Here is a 25,581-nt window from a genome sequence, read left to right as displayed (position 1 = left end):
AATCTTCATTTTATGGTTACAATGTTATGCCAGGAGGTTTAAAAAATGCGTACATTTTTTATTAACCAAAACCAACATTTGCATAAGTAATTTAAAGGTGTTAATTAAGCTAACCACTTTTGATAATTTTTAACCAAACCCAAACTGTTCGAAAAGCGTTTAATCCGACTGAATTTTGAAAGAGACATCATGCATTACAGATCAAACGCTTTTCGATCGGTATATAATTATTTTGAAAGTACCAATATTTTGAGATATTAATAGAAATAGAAAAAAATAAATTAATTAAATAATTAATTATTTAATATATTATGATTTAAAATATATTTCTTCAGACAATTTTCATTGTGTTGGTTTAATTGTTCAACACGTATTTGATTAATCAAATATCAATTAAATTTAGAAACACATTTACTACTAAATCTCCACGTGATACGATTTTTATTGTTAAAACAATCACAATGGGTAATTTAATAATTGCGACTATGTGGAACATTGTTATAAAAGGCACTTTCAGAGCCACAAGATAAATAATGTGTAGTGCCAGTGTGACATTAATTGTAGCCCACATATTTGTGAGTACCATAGCCTTCTCAATGGGGGCTTGTCCAAAAATCTTAAGTAAGTATTACAGTAATTTTAACACTTAGAAAACACATTTTTACGTTGGTACTTTGTAGAGAGAGGAGTTTCGATCGATGACCAAAAATTTATTGTGAACAAACACAACAGTATTAGAGAAATGGTAGCAAACAATAAACTTCCAGGACAGCCGAGGGGAGTAAATTTAAAAAAATTGGTAAAACAAATTCAATAAAAATGTCATTAATACTTTAATTACTTTTATATTTCAAATTTTAGTCTTGGAACAAATGCCTCGCCAAAAAAGCTCAAAAAATAGCCGATAACTGTGAAAGTGATAATGTGTCAGATACATGTGGTAAGTAGGTACATTAAACATTTACTCTCATTTAATTTAATCTAATTTCCAGAGAATTTTGATTGGGAAGGACGTAATCTTTTCATGTCAATAAATGCCTCTAGAATGAACAATTCTTCTTACTGGTTAGATGCCATTCTATCATGGTTTGACGAACACAAAGATTACATATATGGAAGTCTCTATTCTCCACGCACCGAAAACTACAAGCAGGTAACTTCATATACATATTTTTTGAGTATTCATTAGTGACAAAGCATCTCTTTAGATCGTATGGGCTGAAACCTATAATATTGGTTGCGGATTTTCTTACTTCATTACAAAGGCTTCCTTCAGATATAGGAAAGTCTACGTGTGTAAATATGGGCCAGGGTAATACAAATTTAAATTAAATTAGGGAATTGTTGATAATTGTTTAAAATTTTAGTTCTAGTTGGCCAACAAATTTTCCTTATCAACTTGGAACATCTGGATGTGAACATCTTTGCTAATTGCTTGATAAATGTAATGTAAAGTAAATTTCTATACATCTCTATACTAATATTTCAAAAACTAAAAATTTCGTTATTTTTATAATTTTGTACTTGACGTATTTTAGTTATTTATTCATCATTATGTAAGTACCATAATAAATAAAGAAAATTTAATAAAAATAAAAGCTCTTCCTTAATTTATCGTATAATGTTTATGTATTGGTTATATTTTTGTTATATAGTAAGACTATCTAATAAGTTCAATTCCAGTAAGCAACATTTCCATTGTGAAGAAACAAATGAGTATGTACATATTTGAAATACTAAATATTTTTATTGTTTTTATTTGCATTCTTTGAATTTATGTATACAAACAATTGTTATCATGAATTACAAAAAATATGTATTTTATCATTTTTGTAAAATATTTTCATCATAATTATTTTTGAGCAAGCAAGCAAGAAACAACAACGAACAATTATTTAGATTGTACTACAGTTTTATTATTGAATTTTTCACCGACAAAATTAAAAAATGATGATCAGATGTGATTCTACAAAATGGTTAACCTAAGCCGTTGTTATGTTTATTAATATTTTCACCGCTATCACTAAATAAACAACAAAACAATCCTCAATAAACGTATTTTCCAGCTTTTGTTTATACTCCGAACTTCCCGATTACTTAATTTTAAACTCACGACTACAACTAAATTTAGTATAAAAGGCGTAGCGTTTTTCAGAAGCGAACACACTGCAGTCAGAATGCATCGTGCTACCATGCTATTATCTTCGGCCTTCGTTTTTGCCGCTTTGCTATCCGTGACTAACGGGGTTTGTCCTCACGGAATCCTAAGTAAGTCCAATGATAATATTAAAGTTGGTTATTTTATGAAGATGGTGTCTTTTAGAGAAAGGAGTTTCGGCTGAAGATCAGAAAGTGATCGTAAATTTGCACAATGACATCAGGAAGATGATAGCTAATGGACAAGTTAAAAATCAACCAAGAGGAGTGAACTTAAAAAGAATGGTACTTCAACTTAAACGAGTTTAGTTTTAATTTGAAGTTATTTAATAATCTTTAATGTTTAGTCTTGGGACGATTGTTTGGCCAAGGAGGCTCAAAGGATAGCGGAAAAATGTGAATTTGCTCACGCCAAGGCATCATGTTGTAAGTACATATTGGATAATCACATATTAATTTCAATGTTTATTTAAATAATGTTTAGCCGGATACAGTTGGATAGGACAAAATCTTTACATTTCATACAGTACGGCGGATACGGGCTCAGCAAGTCACTGGAAAGATGCCATTAACTCATGGTTTGATGAGCACAAAGTATACAAATTCGGTAGTCCGTTTTCTTCGAACACGGGACATTATACACAGGTAATCTTAAATTGTCTAAAAGTTCTTGAACTAACCGTGAAGTTCTTCAGCTCGTCTGGGCAGATACCAATAAGGTTGGTTGTGGATTTGCCTACTACATGAAAGATGGAGGTTACAAATATCAAAAGTTATACGTTTGCAATTACGGCCCCGGGTAAGATAATATTTAAATGGTATTTGAATTCTCTTGATTATTTGTTTTTTTTTAGTGGCAACTGGGTAGGCCAAGCTCCTTATAAAACTGGAAAATCTGGCTGTGAAAATCTTTGCTAATAATTTGTTTTTTTGTATGTAACTTATTTATTTATATAATTTAATTAATATTTTTGACTTCATAATGTATGAATCATAAAGTTTAAAGTCAGTATTTTAACTTATAAACTAATAAATTAGATTTATTAAACCTATTTTCTTTTCTTTTATTATAGACCTATTTTTAACACTTAAATTTTATAAACTTAACCAGATATATTTAATTTAATCAGAGATTAAATATCATAACATTCATTATATTAATCCAATGTTAAACAGTGTGATGAAATTGAGACGATAATATTTTCTCATGTAAATTTGTGCAACTTGGGAATAATACAACACATTTTACATAATAAAGATCACCTTCTATAAATCATTCTTGTTAGAATCTCTAAATGTTGGTATGCTAAGAAAATATAATAATAGTAAGATAGATCTGGTACTCATCTACGTTTACCAAAGACCACATATTAAAAAAGAAGTTATTAGAATTAACTATAATGTAGGAAAGCACCACTGCATGTCGAACGATAAATATGTACACAACTTACAGTGTTTAAATATATTTCCAAATTCTGCAGATAAAGAGACAACGTCACTCTTCGTATATAATAAAAAACAGCGCGGACTCAACTTCAAAGCTCATCAACCATGCACATGTATACATCAATATTGGCAGGTTTCTGTTTTGTGATTAAGATATCACAAATTGAAACTTCATGTCCATATGGAATAATGAGTGAGTACATTTAAATATTTGTCCCCAATATATAAAAATGATTTTAAAGGAAGTGGCGTAAATAATGATGAAAAAAATACAATCATCAACATGCACAACGATGTTAGAATTAAAGTAGCCCGTGGAGAACTTAGTGGGCAACCTCGCGGGGTCAATTTAAAAAGGATGGTAATATGCAATTGTCATTTGAAATTATGTATCAAACGATTTTTTTTTAGTCTTGGGACGACTGTTTGGCAAACGAAGCCCAAAGAATAGCGAATAATTGTGAATTTAAACATCAATCAGCAACTTGTCGTAAATATTTTTAACAAATGTTGTTTATTGCATGTTGAATTGTTACAATTTGTAGCTGCTTGGAATTGGGTTGGTCAAAATCTTTTTTCGACCTGGACAACGGATTCATCTGACACAGGAAGCGATTGGCCAGCAGCCATCAATGGATTTATAGATGAATATAAAACTTACACGTTTGGACAAGGATTTAATCATTATACACAGGTAACATTTATCAAATAAGCCTGGCTTCGTTTTGAGGTAGGAATTTAGCTGAACTTACAAGTGTAACATTTTATTTGAACTTCTAAAATATTATTTAAACTTTGTTAGGTTGTGTGGGCCAACACCGACAGAGTTGGATGCGGTTTTACATATTTTAGAACTGATGGCAATTATCCATATCAGAAGCTTTATGTTTGCAATTATGGTCCAGGGTAAGTAAATTTATATATTTTTATAACTTTTAATTTGAGTGATTTCTTTAAGGGGAAACATTGGAGGTCAAACTCCCTATCAAACAGGCAACAGTGGCTGTGAAAATCTTTGTTAACTTGATCGAAGACATGTTTTTAATTAACAATATATATCCCGTGTTTTAAAAAATATAATACATAACCAAATCCTAAAATTAAAGTTGATTTTCTTTACTCGTACCAATAAAATATAAAACACTTATTATTATACAATGCTGTCGTAAAAAGTCGTTTCTTTCAATAATTTTTTAATAAGGCATTTTCGTAATTTTTTTATATGATACAGTAGTGTACATTTTGAGGGTACTCCTCTTTTTTTTGAACTATTTTCATTTTTGAACACTATGAAGCTTTCCATATTCTTTGCAAAGATACTTTTGATTAATTTTGCTTATAACCCCTATTTGTGCTATTTCAGTTCAAATGTTAGAAGAAAGTTAAAAGTGATTTTCCTACAATACAAAATCAAATAGGTATGATAAAGTAAGACCGGGGAAAACCTTTTTTATAATTTAAATTTGAAGAGCTCTATTGTCTTCTGGAGAAATTTTAGAAAAAAATTATTAAGATTTTCTTCATTATTGGACATGCTTTGTCTCTCTCAAAAGTAAATTCACAAACAATTAAGAACAAATAAAAATAGTATTCATTTTAAAATTAATATTTTTACTAAGGAACCCTTTTATAATAAAATACTCCTTAAAACAACAACACCAGAGATTTAAAATAATAATAATATTATAATAATAATTGTTATTATTGAAGGAATTCCCTTTATTAATATTTTTTCAGGTAATTATGAATTGGTAGGATATGTTTGGTTTGTGTGCATATTATAGTAAAAATATGTATTAAAATTTGCATTTTATCTACACCTGAGTAATTTCCATTGAAAACCATTCATATGGTGACTAAAAATTATATTATTGTTTTCTGGAACCACAAAATGAACAATAAAAATTAATAACTCATAAGTAATATTTCAAAAAGCTAATCGTTGTTGCCAATTGTAAACATCTTTGTAGATAATTTTAATTGAAATATTTTTTAGAAATTAGTTAGTGTCAGGCATAATTGAAAAATTAATGCTTGAAATAAAATAAAATTTAATATTATACATACCATGGACAGTAAAGATTATATTGTTCATTTATTCGGTTTATTCATATTATTAATTAGATTCATGCAACTCATTTTTTAACTATTCCACTGTCAGTAATTGAATGATTTCAAATTCAAATACATAAAATCATGTGTTATAGTGGCGACATCTATGAATATAGGGACAAAGTAAAATATTTCCCTACAAAGCAGAATTCAACTAAATTTTAGTTTACAGTATAGGACACACTTCAGGTTATTCGTTTAGTTGTAGAACGTATACATAGATGTCTCGTCATTAATTTCAAGAATTTAATTTTAAATGATTTATTTTTAATTTTATATGAAATAGTTATAATTAATTTATTAGTAAATGTTTTAAATTAATGACTAACATTTTCATTAAGGTTGAACTTTGCTTAAACTCTTTGTTTAAATATTAAAGAAAATTGGTGTTTATATGGTATAAAATTAATTATTTATATATTCTTAATTTTCTAATATTACCGTCTAATTTAATAAAAATGATAATCCCTTTTAGGTTTTATAATACGCAATTGAAAAAAAGCATGCATATTGATGAAACCCAAATGAATTTTGGACAATTGAATCCCGTTTGCCACAAAAATGAGTGCGAATTTTGTGTTTATACGCGGCGTTTCCGAATATATTCAATTTACCGTCAAATGAATATCACGCCAAACAATCCCCAATTAAAGCCGATCATTCCATACAAAAAAAAAATAGTCCAATAGAAAATATTCCCGTTTAATGACAAATTCATTTCAGTCATATGCATAAAACGAAAGCATTTGCTAAAAATTGATTTGTTCATGTTTATGGAGAAATTGTGAATAGAAACAAGTAATTACACAAATAATTAACGAAATTGTTTTTTATCACGTTTTATTAACAAAAATATAATTGTACATATTAAAATAAACTTAATATGCATAACATTTTCTTAAAACTAGTAATACAGTGACATTCTACGAATGCGAAAATTAATGTTAATAGATACAGAATTATCTGATCACAATATATTTACACTGGTCCTTTTGTTTGTACATCCTAATTTTGTATTGCTAAACTGTACTTAAAGATATACGTAGATTATACAAACGAAAGAAGAATATGGGCATTAAGTAGGTTATACACAGATACAATTAAATTAAAAATGAATATGTTATTCAAATATACGTTGCAATGAAAAGATTATAATCCCTCTGTGTGCAAAATATGGCACTGGAAAACAACCTCCATAGACACCCAAATGTATGCGTGTATTCTCCAGTCTTATAAATATGCAATTTTAATAAATACACTGTCAGACACGACTCATTAGAAGTGCTCGAAGCGAATCTGAGCCATATCCTCGTTACTCCAATACGTATCCAATAATGGGTTTAGTGGTAATTACTACGGTAGTTGCCGTTATAGTTGTTGTTGTAGTTGTACTTGTAGTTGGATGTGATGTAATTTGATATTCCATAGAAATAACTGGATGGCTTGCCTGAAATCAAAGTCGGGTTATAATGAAATGAGCCTTATTGCACGCCAATTTAATTTGGACTAATTTTAGAAAAGCCAGACTCCCATGGGGTTTATTAAATATGTTTATGAACTAAAATTTTAATATAATAATTATTATACGATTAATTAATTTTGCTTTATAAAATATTATGTGTGAACACTGCAAACTAAATAATTTATTATTATTCAGTTACTAGTTCTCTTAATATAAAAGAATTAAATTCAATTAATGGGAATTTTCAAATTGGCAAATACTTAGATTTTAAATGAGTCTTGATTTACTTAAAAGTTTCATAATGTTCGTAACATAGATTCATGCAATAAACATTATAGGTATTAGCATCCAATTTAAGTAGTACAGCAAAGATATTTTTGTCAGTTGCTATAATTGTGACCACTTCTGTATATGCTTATTTAAAATAGAATAGAAGAAAGAGTGCTTAGATGTTTTCGATTTTTAAAACTTAAAATCAAGTGAAAATCAATGCAACTTACTGCACAATCCTGCATAGAGGTTGGATTCCTTCAGACCAAAGTCATTACAATTGGGGTATCCTTTTTGATATGGCGTGTGACCAATAACGTTACCACTATAAAATAATAATTCAATTACTTGTCAATTACTAAACGATTTAAAATAAATCACATACCCAGGTCCGTAGTTGCACACGTAATTTTTGGTGTAACCTTTCGCTGGATCGTAGTAAAAACCATATCCACAGCCCACCAAGTTTGTGGTAGCCCACATCATCTAAAACGAAAATTGTAATGTAAATGCAATTTTGTTTGTTTTTCATTTAAAAAAATATAATTTGTTATGCGACGTAAGTATTTCCCTGCAACTAGCTGAAGGGATTACTTTTATCCCGTCGTGAAAAGGATCGTATGCATTTTTACGGAAAGTGTTATTGCGCCGCAAGAAAAGCCATTATCGGACTGCTTCCATTTTCGCACAGTCCGACACATATGAAAACTGAATTAGCATTTTAATGTGGCTCGCTTAAAATTCGATCTCCGCTATTCTTTCGACACGTGTTACCGAATATAAAATTAGAGCCGTCTCGTCCCAGGATCATCCCTCTGCGATTACGTTCACGGATCACGTATAATTGCCTCCTGGCTAATGATTGAAATTCGACAAGGGACTGGTGCCACTTACACTTACTTGAAAAATCGATTGTCTAATCGATTTTAAAAGTAAATAACTCTAACATAGTGCTTGTGTTATTTTTATTAATTTTTTATATTATTGAAGCAACTTACTTGTGTGTAATGTCCGGTAACTCCGCCTCCTACGCCCCCAAACCTGAAGTATTTCGCCTCATCGAACCACTTACCGATGGCATACGGAAAGTCCGAACGCATGTCGTTCCAACTTTCGGGAGTTTTTGTGGTCCATGTCGTGGCAATGTTTTGACCCACCGTGAATCGTGCTGCATAAATAAACGTGTCATTTGATTTAGAAGTTTAGAAGAATCCACTTACATTCATGTCTCGATGGATCGTGATCTTCGTTGCACTGGTCCACCCATCTTTGCGCCCTTGCCGCTAATTCGTTGTCCCATTTCTGAAGAAATCAGAAACAAATTACATTCAACGTTACATCAGACGTAAAAAAGCTGATTCGTCTTTTGCGTGAAAAAAAGCCAGCCTAATTGAATATTAATTGTGTTACAAGTTAAAACACGTGTGAAGCGCGTGCGGAAAAGTGTCGAGAGCGAATTAATGCCGTGAATAATCATCTGGCGGACGGGTCAGGCGGCTCAACGAGAAGTACACGTTTTTATCTTACCATCTCCATCATATTAGCCGCGGGTGGCTGACCTCCGACTTGACCATTCGCTACCAACTGTCGCATTTTGTTGTGCATGTCTAGTATCACCTGTTTCTCATAGTCGGATACACCACCTAAAACATATATTTTTTTTTAAATTTCACTATGTCTCAGCCCCTCAAAGCTTTAACCTTGAGGGGGTGTAAGAGGAAGTTTTGTTGACGAGTCTAAATTGACGTGTTCATCAGAAATAATAATACACCCCTGAATAAACAATTACACGCAGTGCATGTTTTACTCAATTTTGTTGGTCGGACCCTATACAAATGAAGGCCGACATATCTGACACAAAGTTTTATTAACTTTTTTATTTCTATCGTAAGATGGTAATTTCCTACTGCCGGGAAAGTTGTTGGGCGCAAGGATTTTGATTAAAGCACAACTTCAAAACTTGTACAAATTATGTTGTAATAGACTTGCAATCTTTGACGCGATACTACGACAAAATGTAACGCTATTTCGAAAACTGGAGAAATTTCATGTCCCTGAGTTATTATAATAAATTGTAAAAGTTCCGCCAAAAGACTCAGTTGCTGCACGAATCATTTTGTCCTTAAAGAAAATAATATAAAGTGAAAACTGAGTCCTAGACACAGTGAAATTGAAATCATCCCGAGGAACCGAAATGCATATAATGGTTAAAAAATTGTGATGGGAGCACGAAAGATTCATTGTTGTGTCCTCAAAAGATAATTACGATCATTATTTAAATCACTCGCTCGTCCCCGCATGTCAATGATTCTCTACGTCAAAATGGTAATTTATTTAATTTCTTGACCAATTAACTTATATGAACAGATCAATCAATCATCGAGCGGGATTTACAAACATCATCAATTTCCATCACAAGCGCCGCATACGATTTTAACGGCTCATTTAAATTCATTCATTAGGAAATTGCCAGTCTTTTGTGGATTAATCTGCGACAAATCAGTTCAGTGGAATCTCTGCTTGATGGAAGTATCATGTTTGTGTGGTAATGGCTTTTCACATTTTTCCTGTCAATTTAATTTTGAGACACGGAATCTTTTTGTCGCCCGTGATTTTTACACTTCACACCGGTACCATATACATTTTGTACTTGACTCGGTCAACTTTTGTGGAGTTACGTGCGACTGGTCAGTTTAAGTCCTTGCTTGATGGAAATGTCGTGTTTGTGAGTTAATGACTTTTTAAATTATTTATAGTAATTTATTATTTACTTAAACTGATACAACTCATTAGTTTTACTAATACTCACTTAACATGGTCCTTCCAGTGCATCCATAGCCGTACGCTGTGATCCCAAAAGTTACAAGGATGGAGGCAATTGCCAGTGCGGTAATCGATGACATCTGAAACACAAATTTTTGGTTTAAAAAAAAATGAAATGCCATTCCGTGTTACATCACATCATTGCAACAATCGATGTAAATCAGCCCGAAAACCAACTGGCCTGTCACACTGTTGATAATCAGTAATGCTAATGTTTCGGGTTAATGAATGAAAATGAGGAACTCGGTAAACTAGTTGCTCGGTAAAATATTCATAATCGCTTGGATATATGCTAATAGGTGAAATATATTATGAGAAGTTAAAAGTGTTTATAGATTAATTATGGTAATTTAGGAGCCAGGCTGGTCGGTTTCGCTGATTTTGCGAACAATATGGTTAAGAAGGTCGGAGATTGGACTGACCAGACGGTGATGTGTCTAATCCGAAAAGAATTTTCATTTGGGAATCAAGAGAATTTACTCATGGTTGTTATGTAATCATATTCGTTTAACGTTTACTATGAAATATAGTAAATATAGTAGTATGTATAATATAGTATAGTAATTTTCTGTTTCTATTGTGTCTATTAACTATAGGTCAATCTAATATTCTTTAATAACTTACATTTTTACTTTTCAATAAACAAAATTATAGAAATTATTTTATGGTATCTCATTGGGTTACCAAAACGGGGAGAAAAAAGAAAAGAATTTACGGGTAAATAAATCAATCGCTTCGGTATTATTAAAAAAATTGTCTGACTTACTTAATCAGTAATTAAGTAATTTGAATGTAAAAAAAAACAATCTTATCGTGAACTAAAATTAAAGGACTAAAGAAGATGGTTAGTGGATAAGAGTTCGTTTCGAGATCAGAACTACAAGAAAAAACCTCACAGGATCACATTCTCTGGACCACATAAGAATGATGAGTGTAAATTTAATTTATAAAGTAAAGATGGTTCTGGTAACGTTAATCATCCTACAGCGACAAAACTACACAAGAACTTTGTGATATCTACAGTGAAGCCCACTTACACTTATTTATGTACAGGGAAATATTAAACAATAATTTGCTTCAATATATTGAAGAAAATATTCTGTTAATAAATGTGTTTCTACATGAAAATGATCCCAAACACAAAACCAAAATTATAACCGATTGGTTAGAAGAAGTATCGATGTTTTGTATTGTTCCTCCCAATCTTCAGACATTAAATCTATAAAAAATATATGGTGTTACGATTATAAGTAAGTTCGATATAAAAATTTTACAAATTTAAATAAACTCATCACAACAATTCAAGAAGTTCGTAGGAATAGACACGTTGAAAATGGTCGACTTTATATTACGGAGATGTCCAAAAATTATGAAACAAAGAGAATATTATAAAATGTGTTATTGTTAAATTAAATAACACATAATTAATAATTAAAAATCTCTTTCAAAGTTGCTATAAAAAATATGTAATATAGTAATTTTTATAATAATGTATAAAACAGCAATAGTAATGTAATATTATTTTAATATAAGAGTTAAGGCTTTCCATGTTCCAGAAATTTTGTTCTGTTCATTGGCCGTTCTTATCTGCTTGTCAATTTTGGTGTTTTTGAGCCATGGTGTCCATATTTTATCAAGCTTCAATGCTTCTTCTTTTCTGTTGAAATTGTTTCCGTGTTTATAGATTTCAGTTGCTTCCCTAATCATTCTCTTGTGATATCCAGTTGTTAGTTATTCTTATCCATTTTTCCATATCACGAAAGTATCATCCACGTAATGATACCAAACAGAAGGTTTGTGTTTGGAAGTCTCAATCGTTTTTTGTTCTTTTCCATAAAGAAATTGGCGGTCACTGAACTAAGAGGACTTTTCATTGTTAATTCTTCTGCTGTTTGTAAAATTTGTTGTTCCAAACGAAATAACTTTCAGTAAGGCACGTACGGAAAAGACCCACTATATCTGGAGGGAATATTCCTTATATCATGTTTAAGGAATCATTGACAGAAACTTTAGTGAAAAGTGACTATATCAATATCTCAATAAAATGAGTGGAATCTTTATAAATAAATATAAATAAATAAAGGTTGGGATGTTTCCAACATGAGATTGTAGCAACCTGATAAGTTAGTTATAGCTAAAATATTCAATATTTTATAAAGTTCTAATAACCACTATTGTATTTTGTCTTATGTAATCTGGTGCCAGTCTGTTAAATAATGTAGAATTTCCCGTCTATTGGGTGGAAATTTATGCTTTTCTAAATATTTATTCACTTTACTTGCTGACACTTCACAATCCAACTTTGAGAGTAGATTCTGAGCTATAATTTCCATCCATTTCTCTTCTGAAATTGATGACCGTGATACACTTCCACTACTTTAAATATCTTCCATTAATTCTCGTGAATGATTTTCTTTTTTTCAAAAAAATAATTGATAGTTCCAATATGTGAATATATGAATTGAGTTTTTCTAACAACATTTTAAATGTTTTTTATATTCTAGATCAAGTTAGATTCAAAAGATATCAGAAGCAGCCTAATCTAATCTCAACGAATACATATTTTCATTGGTTTAGATTAGAACAACAACAAAAACTAACGAAACTGTCGAAATATCATTCGTTCGACCAACACCCCTCCGCACAAAACCCCATAGAAAAGTGGAACGGATCGTTGTCGGCGTGCACAAACGTTGGCCCCCCGAAAATGAGACGTTCGTTTTCCCGCCATGCCGATGCTATCGTAGCCCGGATTCAATTTTCACAACGTAACACGGTTAAGAGACTGAATCGTGTCTGGAATATTGACTTTAGAACTCATAAAGTCCGGATTTCAAACAGTTTCGGCATGCCATATAATACGGGACTCGTTCCGCAACATACATCATTCGATCTATGCACACATTCGGCTGCCGTGTTTCTGATTTTCTGTTTTCGGCTTTAATGGATTAACTGGCACAGAGGACCTTTTATGCGTTCGGCTGTGTGAGCATAATTACGAGGGTTTTAATGCGGGCTCGGCGAACTGAAGAAGCTGATATTGATGCCGCGTAATAATTACTGGGAATTGTGAGGGCTGTAAACCTCTCAACCCGGCTACTAATATAGTGAAGGGTTGCCGAATAACTAAACTGTAAATTTCCAAGATTTTTTTATGTAGTATCAATTTTAATTACATTTGAGTTGAGGGAATTACAATAAAACAATTAGGTTATAATGAAAATCATTCTTTTTTTGTAAAATTATATCAAATGATAACAAGTAATAGATTTAATTTTCTGATTACTTGTAAATTGATATTTACTTAATGATCAATTTCACGTGTATCAATAATTGAATTTAATTAAATATTTTACGGCAAATATTAATAATAGAATAAATATGTTTACTTACAAATTCAATAAAAACACAATGAGTAATTAAAAGATATTTTTATTCAAATAAAAAAGTTATCCTGTATATGTAATTTTATTTAATTTATAAATAAAATATATAAATTCAGATTTATAACATAAATATTATTGGAATAATTAATCCTAAAATCATGATTAGGAATGTGATGTGATAGGAAAATTTAATTGTTATTTATTTAACTTTTGTAATAATTTTTAACAGAGATTGCCTAAATACGACAAGACTAATTTATAAAGAAAATCTAAAAAAATGTAAAGAATCTCTTGAAGAAAATACTGTCGCTCAAATTTAAATTTCAAAAAATTGTATTTTACTCATATTTCTGTAACTTTTGGTCTAATTTTCTTTAAATTTAGTATATTTTATCCTAAAATATGTTTCCTCAATTCAATGTAATAAACTTTTTTCATAATGACACAGTAACGTAGATTCTGGAGGTACATTTCATTTCTCGATTTTATTCCTCGACACTGAATATTTTTTTAAAACTATGCAGCTTTTCATATTATTTGCATAATATATAAGAAAAAAAAGATACTCTTGATTAATATTAGTCATCAAAGCCGTTTTAAAGATATTTCAGTTTTAATGTTTGAACAAAATTAGACTGAACATTAAATTTTAAATATTTCAAAAAGGGCTATGGTAATCAAAATTAATTAAGAGTGTCTTTTTTAATATTCAGTGGAGTAGAAAATAGGACGAGAAAAATAGGTGAACTGTAACAATTTGGAAAAATTGAAATATAGGCACATATTTTAGGATAATTCATACCAAATTAGATCAAATATTGCGGAAGTATGAGTAAAAAACAATTTTTGAAATTTAGACAATTCGGGAGAGTGTATTTTGTTCAGGAGAAACTGTGGAAGAAAAAATTATTTAGATTTTTTTCAGTATTAGATAATTTCTAACTGCTCCTAAATTTTGAATATCTATTTTAGAAATACCCTGTATTTTTTATGGTTTTTTATTTATATAAAAAACCATAAAAAATACAAGGTATGTAATATTTACATTATTATTAATTAATAAAATTATAAATATAATTAATTTAAATAAATTGGAGAATTTTTAAGAAACAAGCATTCTAAATAAAAAAATACATTTTTTACTTATAAAAAATATTTAAAATTAGTTACGTACATGAAAACATAATATTGGTGATCATTGATTATTCATAGTTGACGCTTGTTCCATGTGAAGTGTGAAAGCAGAAAATTATATTATTCGACTGACTTCCCAGTGATTCGGTATCCATCCCCTAAGAAAAACAGCCGTTTTCCATTACATCACTCCTTGTCATGTGTTAATGTATGTTTCTCGAAAAACAGATGTATAAAAACTTTCGAAAACTTTCGGTTAAGTTGAATCCGAGTTGCTTTATAAAAAGATGTTTGATTTAAAGGTTTTGTTCAAGTTTATGTGAAAAGTTTTTGAATGTATTCTGAAATTTCCCCACCCCCCCAGGTAAAACACAACGGAAAGTAAAGCTTCTTAAAGTCGGGTAAAACAATGACACGTTTAAACTTGTAATTGACTTTAGTTCAAATAAAATCTGCAGAAGTAAACAAAAAAGTACACAATTAAAAGCCTGATTGCGATTTTAAAAGGAACGAATATAGTTTGTATTTTTCACCTTGAGTAAATATTTAATGTGCATTATTCATTCTCTATCTGCGAATTCTTTTTTTTAATAACCTGACATTCTTTCAACTTTAAACACTTTTCCCTATTCAATTTGTATTTCTTATTCAACTCTAGATTATAAAATCATGCATTTTTTAAGTGAATAAATATTATAATTTTTATTTGATTTAAGGAATTCTTAGTATGCACTCCTTTTCCCTTGTGCTCATTAATATTCAATGGGTATTGATTCACCTTGATAACAGCTACACATCTATTTTTATCAGTGATATGAGAACATCTGAACTTTGACAAAATTAGCCACCAAACCTAGTCAATGATCTTTATTAAAATATTTTTTAATTAATTCGATTATGTAATTCAAGAACATAAAATGAATGGATTTTGTGACATAGAACCTGTGGAATTTTTACTGTTATTGGCTAGGATGGCTCTTCTTGGAAATTAAATTGCAAGTTTATTGTTTTATGCTAAAAATAGCGAAGCTAATTAAAAATCTAACGTTGGCTATCGTAAGATTTTAGGTGTGAAAGTCCTAATTAATATTTTTAACCCTGAAACGTGGCTTCACGGATATTTTCATTATTGGCATGTATTGTTTAGCCTCAATTACGGGTCAATTATGAATTTCACTGTATATCACAGTCCGAATATGGTATGATGTCGGGCATTGGCATTTTTATCTCATGGTTACCGATAAATACATCGTCTTAATCAATTCAAAACAAGAAAAAACAACGAATTCACGTACCAATATGAAATTTTTAAAAGACCTCGGCAATAAAATTCGGCTTATTATTTTTCTTGAATGAATCCTTGTCCGGACTTTTAATATAAAAATTCGATATATTTTAGCGTGGGAATTGTTATGACACCATTGGATTAATAAAAAGTTACGTCGATTGACCGAGGTCTATATTATTATATTTTAAGACGCAATAAAATGGTAAAAAGTCATAATATTACTCTGTAGGGCATTGTAAACATACATTTTCGATTTTATCTTAAATCAATATTGTGGACTAATAAAGAGTCCTGAAACATTGAGCCATATAAATTCTTATAATATAAGTTAATAGCATTCCAGAATTGTACTCATTAAATATTAAACAATATTATAGATTGTTAATCAAGTAATTAATTTAGTTGGTCAGTTAAGTGATGAAATAAATAAAGGCACTTATTGTCTTATAATAAAATTTCTCTAATATTATTTTTGTTTTATTTAAACTCTTGATCTATTAATAAGAAAAAAACATTAAGTTGATTTAAAATATACTAATAAGAAACCGTAATTAAATACTTTAATAAATTATTTTGTTTGACTGTCTTTTTTAATTAATTATGTTATTAAATTTAAAATATATTTTCTATTGATGTTTTAATAGACACCAAAATCCATACGTATTTTAATAAAATTAAATATAGTATACGAAATATATTTTTTTCATTTTTATTCATTTTTCATCATTCTAAATAACCTACTTTTTTGGAATATCGATAGACTTGAATCAAAAACATGTAATGTGCGTTATTTCTTATAGTATAAAATGATTGATGATAATTTATATAATAAATGAATCTAAATTCTCAATACATTTTCAATAAACTGTACCAATAAAACTAATTTTAAATAAAATCAATTTATCAATTAATTACTTCAATAAACATTTATAATCTTATTATATGTGAGAATATAATGCGATTGACAATTGTTTATTTTTTATAAATTTAAAGCACACATTTTTGGGTTTTTCCCAAATTTACTACAGACAATGAACGTAGTCATCAAGGTTCCTTCCTCGTTACAATGTCTAGGTTGGTATCTAATTGTTAAGTAGGTGGAAGTGATGAGTCAATTCTCATATAAAATTCGTGATTTTTATTAAGATTTATTGCGGTTTCTCGAACATTTATCGCTGACATTGATCGTTATATTACAATTTAAATAACATTTACATCTGGGAGTAACAGTATCTGAATAATTTCATTTGCATATCAATTCTTCTATCTGATGAACATTTTTATTGTGCATGTAAATATTTTGCTGTTATGTTTTTATTTGATCAGGTTTTAAAGTGGCATTGTTTGGTTGATGTGTCGTTTGTTAATATCATACAGTTCCTACACTTCAAAGTTTTATTTACTTTTTTGTTTACAAACAAACAAATTTTATAAAATTTTTTTATGACGTGTAATTTATTTAATTTCATTTATCCAATTATAATTTAAACGGCAATAATAAAGGCTAAATGTTTATAACCAAATTTTTTATTTCCTCAAAATTTAATCATCTACAAGATTTTAACATTTTTTTAGTCAAATACGTCAATTTTTGATTTTTATATTTTTTAGTTTATCTATTATTTATATATCAAAAAACAAATATTTTTAATCTATGTTTATAAATATAAATTAATCGAAATATATAAAAAATAAAGTATCCCAGCTCAATACACTCTACACTGTTTGAATAAAAAATTTTATTATATTAAGTCAAGAATAATGAATATTTTTATATAGATTACTATTTAATAATTTTTGCTCAGATATAATAGATTAATGTGTATTAAATAAATTAATAAAAATATAATATTTTATTTTCTTTAAATATAATAAATAAAACACTGAAAAAATTTTTAGGAGAAAAATAATAATAACAATAATAATAATGATTAGCAATGTTATAAATAAAATATTATAAATATAAAAAAGGAAAAATAAATATAATAAATATATATAACAAATGTATAATAAATAAAAGCTATAATAAATATGCCAAAAACTTTTTTTCGATTAAAACTAAGGTAACTAAAAATAAACTTACTTTTTCACCGGTCTCAGTTCACAGTTCACAAAAAATCACAATAATCAGAAATGGAGCCGACAATATCTAATTGACAGGCTGATGAGTTATCCTGGAAGGACAGTCACTCGCGCAATTAGTTTAACTCGTCGAGACTGTCGCAGTTGGAAAACAAAGTGGCCAAAAAAAAAAGTTATAAACCGTGGGCACAGAACGATCTCAAGATGTGCCCGTCCGTCGCCAATCTGTCTGGTTAAGTCGAGTTTGTTGCCTCCACTCTCATTATATATCCTGCCTAAGTTACCTCAGCAGGTGTCAAGGCCACAGCCACCAATCAACCGCTGCATTGTTAATTTTAATCTCGGACGGTTAATGGACGACAATCGAACGACGAAAAAAAAAACTGTCGGTGGATGGTGGTTGATTTTTTTACTCTTTCCGTCCGGGAGAACTGGTCTAACATCTTCAATTAGGACGTCTGGGACCGCTCCTAATTATAAGGATGCGGACCGGCACGCAACAGGATTTTCAGGGGATTCGTCTTTTTTTGCTCGTACGAGACATCCCAACCGGTTAAAAGGGAAATTTATTGAGAGATGTCGATAAGATGCGATAAAATAGCGATTTCACTGCTCGACAGACGTGAACAGTTCTGTCATCATAATCAGGATAATGTACCTTCATAAACTTTCATGCTGAAAGTAATATTTCGTTTTGATTTTAGACTGATTGGATGGATCGTATATTCTGAAGGAGATGCTCAGAATTAATTAATTGGTTGGATTTAATTTAGAAGAATGTTGCATAATTATGCAACTTATAAAAAACACATAAAATATTAATTTATTTTACGTTCAATTTATTATATCATAAATTAAATTTTATAATATTCAGACAATTTACAAAAAATTATATTTATGAATATTCTTTTTAAATTTATGTTATTTATTAGGTTAAAAAATTATACATATGTCTTACATAGCTAACAGTAAAGTTACCAAAAAAATGAAAACGACATTTAAAAGCTGTAAAAATATAAAGACTAATTTAGAAATACATAAGTTTTATATTTAATAAAATTTTAATTATATATATTATTATGTAAATAATTACATGTTGCTGAAAAAGGTGAAAAGAATTATTCTTTTTTCCTCACAATTTTTTGGATCACTTAATTAAATTAACAAAAAATAAATAAATAAATAAATTTAGACAAAAAATTCCATGTAGATGTCTATTTAATTAGACTGTGATTGCAGATCAAAGTGTACGTGAACATATTAAATTTAATTGAATACAATACGAAGAAAGAATCGAGAATACTTAATAAAAAGCGAGTTAATTGTCAGTATTTCCCGAAGGTACTTTGTCATCCTATCTTTTGGTTGTATCAGCTTAATTAACATATTAAGGATTTAATAACGATTGCAACCTTAAACCGTTCATGGCCAGTTAAAGCCGGCAAAACCCATTATGGAGTATTTAACATTAACAAAAATTATACACTTACTAGTATGTACTTAAGTATTATTATTTTCATCTAGAAAGTGATTCGGAGAAAAGCTCGCGAATAGATTTTATTAGTTTCGTGTGTTCAAATATCGTCAAACGTTATTTTTGTAGGCGAACAAAAGAATATGGTAATTCGATGGGCAAATAAATTTTACGGCAATTTAGAATTTATGTTCGTACGAAAGAAACCTATTATGTATATTGGTCCCACGTGCATGTAACCAAATAGCCAAACGCTACTCGTTCAATTATCGTACTGCCAATTAGATAACTGTTGTGGAGAGTTATGCTGCGATCACTCGACGATATTCACTATTTATTTTGTGGTGGACGTCAGCAGATATTTTGACGCACTGCCAATTTGTTTCTCCAGACAGATTCTGTGAATTGACAATATGCCTATTTAGAATGTTTATTCAGTTTTAAGTGTTTATTAGTAATATTTTGTTTATTTTCTTGACAAACTTTGATTGAACTTGAAACACCAATTATTAACTTTGTGGTTCATAAAATGGTGAATGCGCAATTCAGTTTTGAGGGGAAACAATAAAATATATTTTAATCCATTAATTTCATATATAGAAAAACATATTGAAAAGAGGTATGAACCATTACGGATAAAAATACATCGAAAAATAAACTCAAAATTTTACTCAGACAAGAATATACAGTCGGTGACAATAAATATTACTAAAAATAATATACTTAATTTTTATATAAGCATGCAAAATATTTTTAATGGACTGTTATTATTTTTTTTAATGTTTGAAGATCACCCAAGACTTGCTTTTATTAATTTTGTAATGTAAAAAGTCTGGTCTACTTGGCTAATTCATTTATTCCAATCATATAATCAACATAAAGTTTACTAACTTTATTTTCAATTTTAAAGTAGCCTTTTTAACTTAAAACTGGAATTACAACATTCAGAAACACTTTAATTATGTAGATATTGATTAACGTCGAAATTCTATTAACAGATTTAGTTTATTCATGAGTGGTACGTATTTTATATGAACGTTCAGCTGTAAAATAATGTTTAATAGATTGAATTTCCAAATGGTCAATAAATGAAGGCATAATTAAAGTATTGATTTCGGCCGACACAGCCGTGGTCTACAATTATGTATACAATACCCGTTATTGACTTAATTGATCCGCCATTTAGAGATTAATTTCGTACTATGTGTGTCTCGCACGAGCGGATTTTCTCGTTAACATTACAAAATCTTGGTATATTCATGTTAACAAAAGATTAATTACATATAATTAAATTATTGTTAACGAAAGTCACACCTAATCTCCAATAAATAATAATATTATTATATAAGATTCATAATATAATTTAGTAAATAAATTTGCATATTATATTTTAATATTATTATATTATATATAGAAGTGGCCATAATTAAGACAACCTATTAAAATACATTAAAAATATGGACTGTCTGAAATTTGTCTAAGTTCGAAAAAAAAAATATAATTTGAATGTCAAAAAACAACAAAAATGACATGCTGAAATTAGTTCAAGGACTGTTAGAAGATTTATAATCAAATTCGATATAAAAATTGTATGGAGATGGGCCAAAATTGTAATACAAAAAGGATGTTATACAAACTGTTAATATTAAATTAAATAACATAGATTTAATCATAATTAAAATTACTATATTTATGTCAAGCACTATTCAGAAATGTATAAAAATACATCAATAGTAAATTAATATTATTTTAACAGTTTATATTAATTAAAAGTGTTATGGCTAATATATTTAACATAATATTATAATTCAGGCAAATTTCAAAACGACTATTCTTCCAAGTCTTCCCATTGGATTGAAGCTGGTAAACCCTAACCAAAATTTTTAAATCCGCAATTATACCATCAACAAGAGCTAATTAAACGTATTAAAAAATACAAAGAAGAGAAACATAATGAGCCTTTTATATCGAATAGCAAATTATATTCCAGAACATTTTAATTCAACGGCGGATACAAATTATAAAACAGCTAAAAATAAAGAACTAATTAATTGACATGGTAAAACGAGACAGTCGACAAGTTGCACAAGATCGTTATCTCCTAAAAGGTGCGATTATTAAAGTAATTCTAACAAATAACACAAGGCCAGCAGATCTTCCTATTTCGCTAATAAAACAAAAACGCCAGTTCGAACGTTTCCTGTGCATTAATGACTAAAATTAATCGTGTTCTTTTGCCGGCGTATTGGAATTCAATTTAATGAATGAATAATGTTCTCAGCATATAAATCAGACGGTCATTATAATGTATCTTTTTATTCCAGCGCGACAATCGGTAGAATTAAATTGATATTTACGAAGGCAAAGTGCAATAAATAATGTTTTTGTGGTGCGCTGCTAAAGGTCAATATAATTTTATAAGAATTCACACCTGCCATTATTCATTCGTATTCCTTATTCGTAATCCAAACAATATTGCTCAAAACATTTTAACGGTTGTTTCAGTGTTCATCTCACAATCGGAATATGTTATATAATTCTATTGTTAATCAGTGTGTGACCAGAGTTAAAATTGCATATTTGTATTCTTGAGATTTTTGTCTCCGCTAAAATAAGAACAAAATTTACAATTACAATCAATGGAATTTAAAAGATATTTTAAAATTTTAAAAATAGAAATTAAATGTTCTGTTTATTTAAATATTTTATTCTCCTTCCATAATTTTTCCGCATCTTTATTTAATTTTATGATTATTGTGAGTATTTAACAAAAAGTATTTGGATAAGAACATTTTAAACCATTTTGCCTGTAAAATAATTATCACGTTACGATTAGCATAATATATTTTAAAGACCTTCAATATTTTAACAAAATGGGAAGTTAATAATTAATAATGTAAATGTAAATAGTTTTGATGGATGGGACTAAATTCATACGCACATTTTCCCGCTTTAACCTTGCCCAAGACCTTTATTTGAATAAATATTATAATGTGAACATATAAAATCAAATTTATGTGAATGATTATTTAAAGTGATTCACGCATCATAAAAAATTGGGGAGAGTGCGGAAAAATGACGTGAGATTGTGTGTCACCTTCATTGATGCCCATCCCAAAAATATGTATATACATACATAGGTATATAATATGTAAGTTTTAATATCGGAAGATATATTGGTCATCTTCTTTTACGGAGTGGCCAAGAAATAAAGAAATTGGCGAAGAACTGAATGAATAATTTATGTTAATTTTAAGTCATAAAAGTGTTAAATTGTGTGCGATATTTATTTTACTGGGAGAATTTCTCTATTCTCTACCCAATACAATATTATTCATAAGAAGAAAAAATACTTTATTACATATTTTTTTAAAATTTTCAATATTTATATATACAAAATTTTTGAATGTTATTTGTACATTTATCTCGATGGTCACCGTACTTTTATTGATAAACACGAAATGAAGAATAAAATAAATATACAAATATTCGCAGTGTTCGTCATCGCGTTCCAAAGCAAAAAAAACCTGTTAATTGCATCCAAATTAATATTACGATATTTAATAATAATGAAAAAACCTTATCTTAAAAGATCTTAAGCTTAAATTTACGTGACATCCAGCTTCTGAATTTATATAAAATGGTTGTTGTAGAATGTCAATACTTTTAAAAATTTGTGACTCATTTGATGTAAACGTTAAATTAATTAATTAATGTGTTATGTTTTATACACTGATTACTTTATTTGTTAATTGCTGTTTGCTTATTTTGTATGGTTTCCAAGCTTAATAAATGATGGTAACTTATACTGAAGAAGACATTAATATTAATTTATTTATTAACAATTTTAATTTGCCCCTAGACCATAAAAACAAGAACAAAATCGATTTAAGTTTAAATTTAATAAGAATGGGAATAACCGAACTAAATATCGCAGAATTAATTAATGGAACGGGTTCCAGTTTAATTTTTACAAATTCACGGATAATATCTGTTGTTGGTAACAACTTTATTCGAATTTATTTTGTCTTGATAATTTATGTCCGAATAAAACTTAATGATTTTCAATACAGTTGTTCAGAAATTTAATTAATTGGAAAAGTAACCAACAGGTGTGTGGTTTGATGGAATATGAGTCTTATATATTTGCATGCTGATTTGGGGACATAAAAATTAATAGGAGCCATAATTCACAATCTTATCTATTATCAAAGTTCAAAATCATAATTAATTAAACTGTTCACTATAAATGTTTTGTCTAGAGTGTACCGTTTTCCATTTAAAACATTTACTGCTAGTAAAAGGAACTAATTTAATAAAATATTTCTGTAAAATTCGGATTTATTAATCAAAAATTTATTTCTTAGAGACAGATAAGGGATAATTAATTACAAATAAAAATTTACAAGTATATTAATTTAAATTCAGGGCAGGTAAATGGATAAGATATGAAAAGCCGAGGAGAGTGCTTTTTAATTCATTTCCTTTGCCGATAAGAAACACTCATTAATATTGTCTTCATAGTTTTCATCCAAGGTTAAGATAAAAACATGATAAATTATAATAAAAATTCATTAATTATATCACCAATAAAATGAATTTCAGTTAGAAAAAATGATCAAATTAGCATTTAACTTTATAATGTCTTACTTTTTTTAACACAAATACAAGTTAAACCTTTGGTAACTTAGAAGAATATTTGAATTAAAATGATCAATGTTTATTAAACTTCGGTGCACTGAATCTTTTGTAACATAAATGTTGTAAATGATTTTGTTACAATTCGAGTAAAACAATCTCATCATCTAATAAACAATACTCCATCATCAGCTTCCTTGTATGAATTTCCTTCTTTTGTATAAATTTTAATGAGTACACCGAAACTAATTTAAAGTTGGAAATACACTGTGATTAAGTTTAATAACATTTGAATTGAATTATACAGATAGAAACAAAATGCAAGCTTAAATTAGATTATTACCTGTGGTAACATTAGGGAAATTCACCGCAGAAACACACTTCAGGGGGTTTGTGTGATAGCGAGTATTATTAGTTACTTAGTGTCATTTTTTATAAACATTATACAAATGCAAAATTTCACAGCCACTAACTTGCCTTATTATATCTATTGTGAGCATAATAACTTATCATAAATTTTATGTCAATTTAAATTGCAGGTAATAAAGCTGCAGTGACAATGAATAGATTTATTCAACAATTAATTTAAATTTATTATTTGTTACATAATATTATGTAAATTGTCCAAATTGTTCGATATGCACGTGTTGTAATTCTCAATTGGATTTCTAAGAATATATGTTATATAATGGGCAAGATGTATCCCGAATATTGAATCTTATTTTTTCTTTTGTTTTATTAAAAATATTCTATTTAATAATAATAATTGCAATAGTTTTGTGAAGGAATATAAACAGCGATTTCGATATTAAAGCTTCCAGATGTGAAAAGTCTCGTATTTTATGCCTTTTATGCCACACAGTAGCTGCGAATTCGCAATTTAAAATAGGCTGTATTTAAATTTCTACAGTAGGCAACTTATTTGGTCATAATTCAATTTATCCATTTGAAAATCGAAATTGTGCGCCGGAATAACAATGAAGCAGTGCATGCAACATTCCAGGCCATTTTCGTTAGCAATCTGAATTTGTTTCGTGAACCTAATTATTAATCCGTTTCTTAATTAGAAGACCACCATCCTGTGTTGAGGGGTTTCAAATATTCACAATTTTGTTTCAGTTTTAATTTGTGTAATATAATTATTAAAAGTATTAACTTATTTAGCCTTAAACTCTTAATCAACTCCACTTGTTTCCCTTGGGGTTGGTAATGTTAAATTATAATTTTTAAAAGTTTTACTTCGATCATTGATTAAATAATAATAATAAGCAAAAGATTTAAATTCACTGATAGCAATGAAAGACCATAA

The 25,581-nt window shown here is 28.8% G+C and overlaps 3 protein-coding genes across 4 annotated transcripts; 2 read left to right on the top strand and 1 right to left on the bottom strand.

Moving 5' to 3' along the window:
* The first annotated feature begins 508 nt into the window (after positions 1-508).
* LOC109595669 (CRISP/Allergen/PR-1-like) lies at positions 509-1,558 on the top strand. Its single transcript, XM_049965185.1, has 6 exons — positions 509-621; positions 681-799; positions 862-940; positions 993-1,153; positions 1,209-1,312; positions 1,368-1,558. The coding sequence occupies exons 1-6, from the start codon at positions 534-536 to the stop codon at positions 1,429-1,431; spliced, it is 615 nt and encodes a 204-aa protein (XP_049821142.1). The 5' UTR covers positions 509-533; the 3' UTR covers positions 1,432-1,558.
* Positions 1,559-2,136: 578 nt separating this feature from the next.
* On the top strand, positions 2,137-4,737 carry LOC109595662 (ancylostoma secreted protein). The gene is made up of 12 exons (XM_020011082.2): positions 2,137-2,268; positions 2,324-2,442; positions 2,505-2,583; positions 2,642-2,802; positions 2,853-2,956; positions 3,012-3,058; positions 3,680-3,796; positions 3,846-3,964; positions 4,015-4,093; positions 4,149-4,297; positions 4,406-4,509; positions 4,562-4,737. The coding sequence occupies exons 1-12, from the start codon at positions 2,178-2,180 to the stop codon at positions 4,623-4,625; spliced, it is 1,233 nt and encodes a 410-aa protein (XP_019866641.1). The 5' UTR covers positions 2,137-2,177; the 3' UTR covers positions 4,626-4,737.
* A 1,801-nt stretch (positions 4,738-6,538) lies between these two features.
* LOC109595672 (scoloptoxin SSD976) lies at positions 6,539-24,657 on the bottom strand. Of its 2 annotated transcripts, none has more exons than XM_049964514.1 (8): positions 24,616-24,657; positions 10,257-10,350; positions 8,975-9,090; positions 8,668-8,749; positions 8,446-8,615; positions 7,833-7,933; positions 7,678-7,772; positions 6,539-7,162 (listed from the first exon to the last, which is right to left on the bottom strand). In XM_049964514.1, exons 1-8 carry the CDS (start codon positions 24,625-24,627, stop codon positions 7,056-7,058), a joined length of 777 nt encoding a protein of 258 aa, XP_049820471.1. In that variant the 5' UTR covers positions 24,628-24,657; the 3' UTR covers positions 6,539-7,055. The 2 variants fall into 2 exon arrangements, with proteins under 2 accessions (XP_049820471.1, XP_019866649.1); XM_020011090.2 differs by lacking the exon at positions 24,616-24,657 and adding an exon at positions 18,162-18,370.
* Between the last annotated feature and the right edge of the window lie 924 nt (positions 24,658-25,581).

The sequence above is a fragment of the Aethina tumida genome, chromosome 3 (genome assembly GCF_024364675.1).
Source record: "Aethina tumida isolate Nest 87 chromosome 3, icAetTumi1.1, whole genome shotgun sequence".
NCBI lineage: Eukaryota > Metazoa > Arthropoda > Insecta > Coleoptera > Nitidulidae > Aethina > Aethina tumida.
Note: the sequence above shows the minus strand (reverse complement) of the source record. Positions and strands in the feature narration are given on the sequence as shown.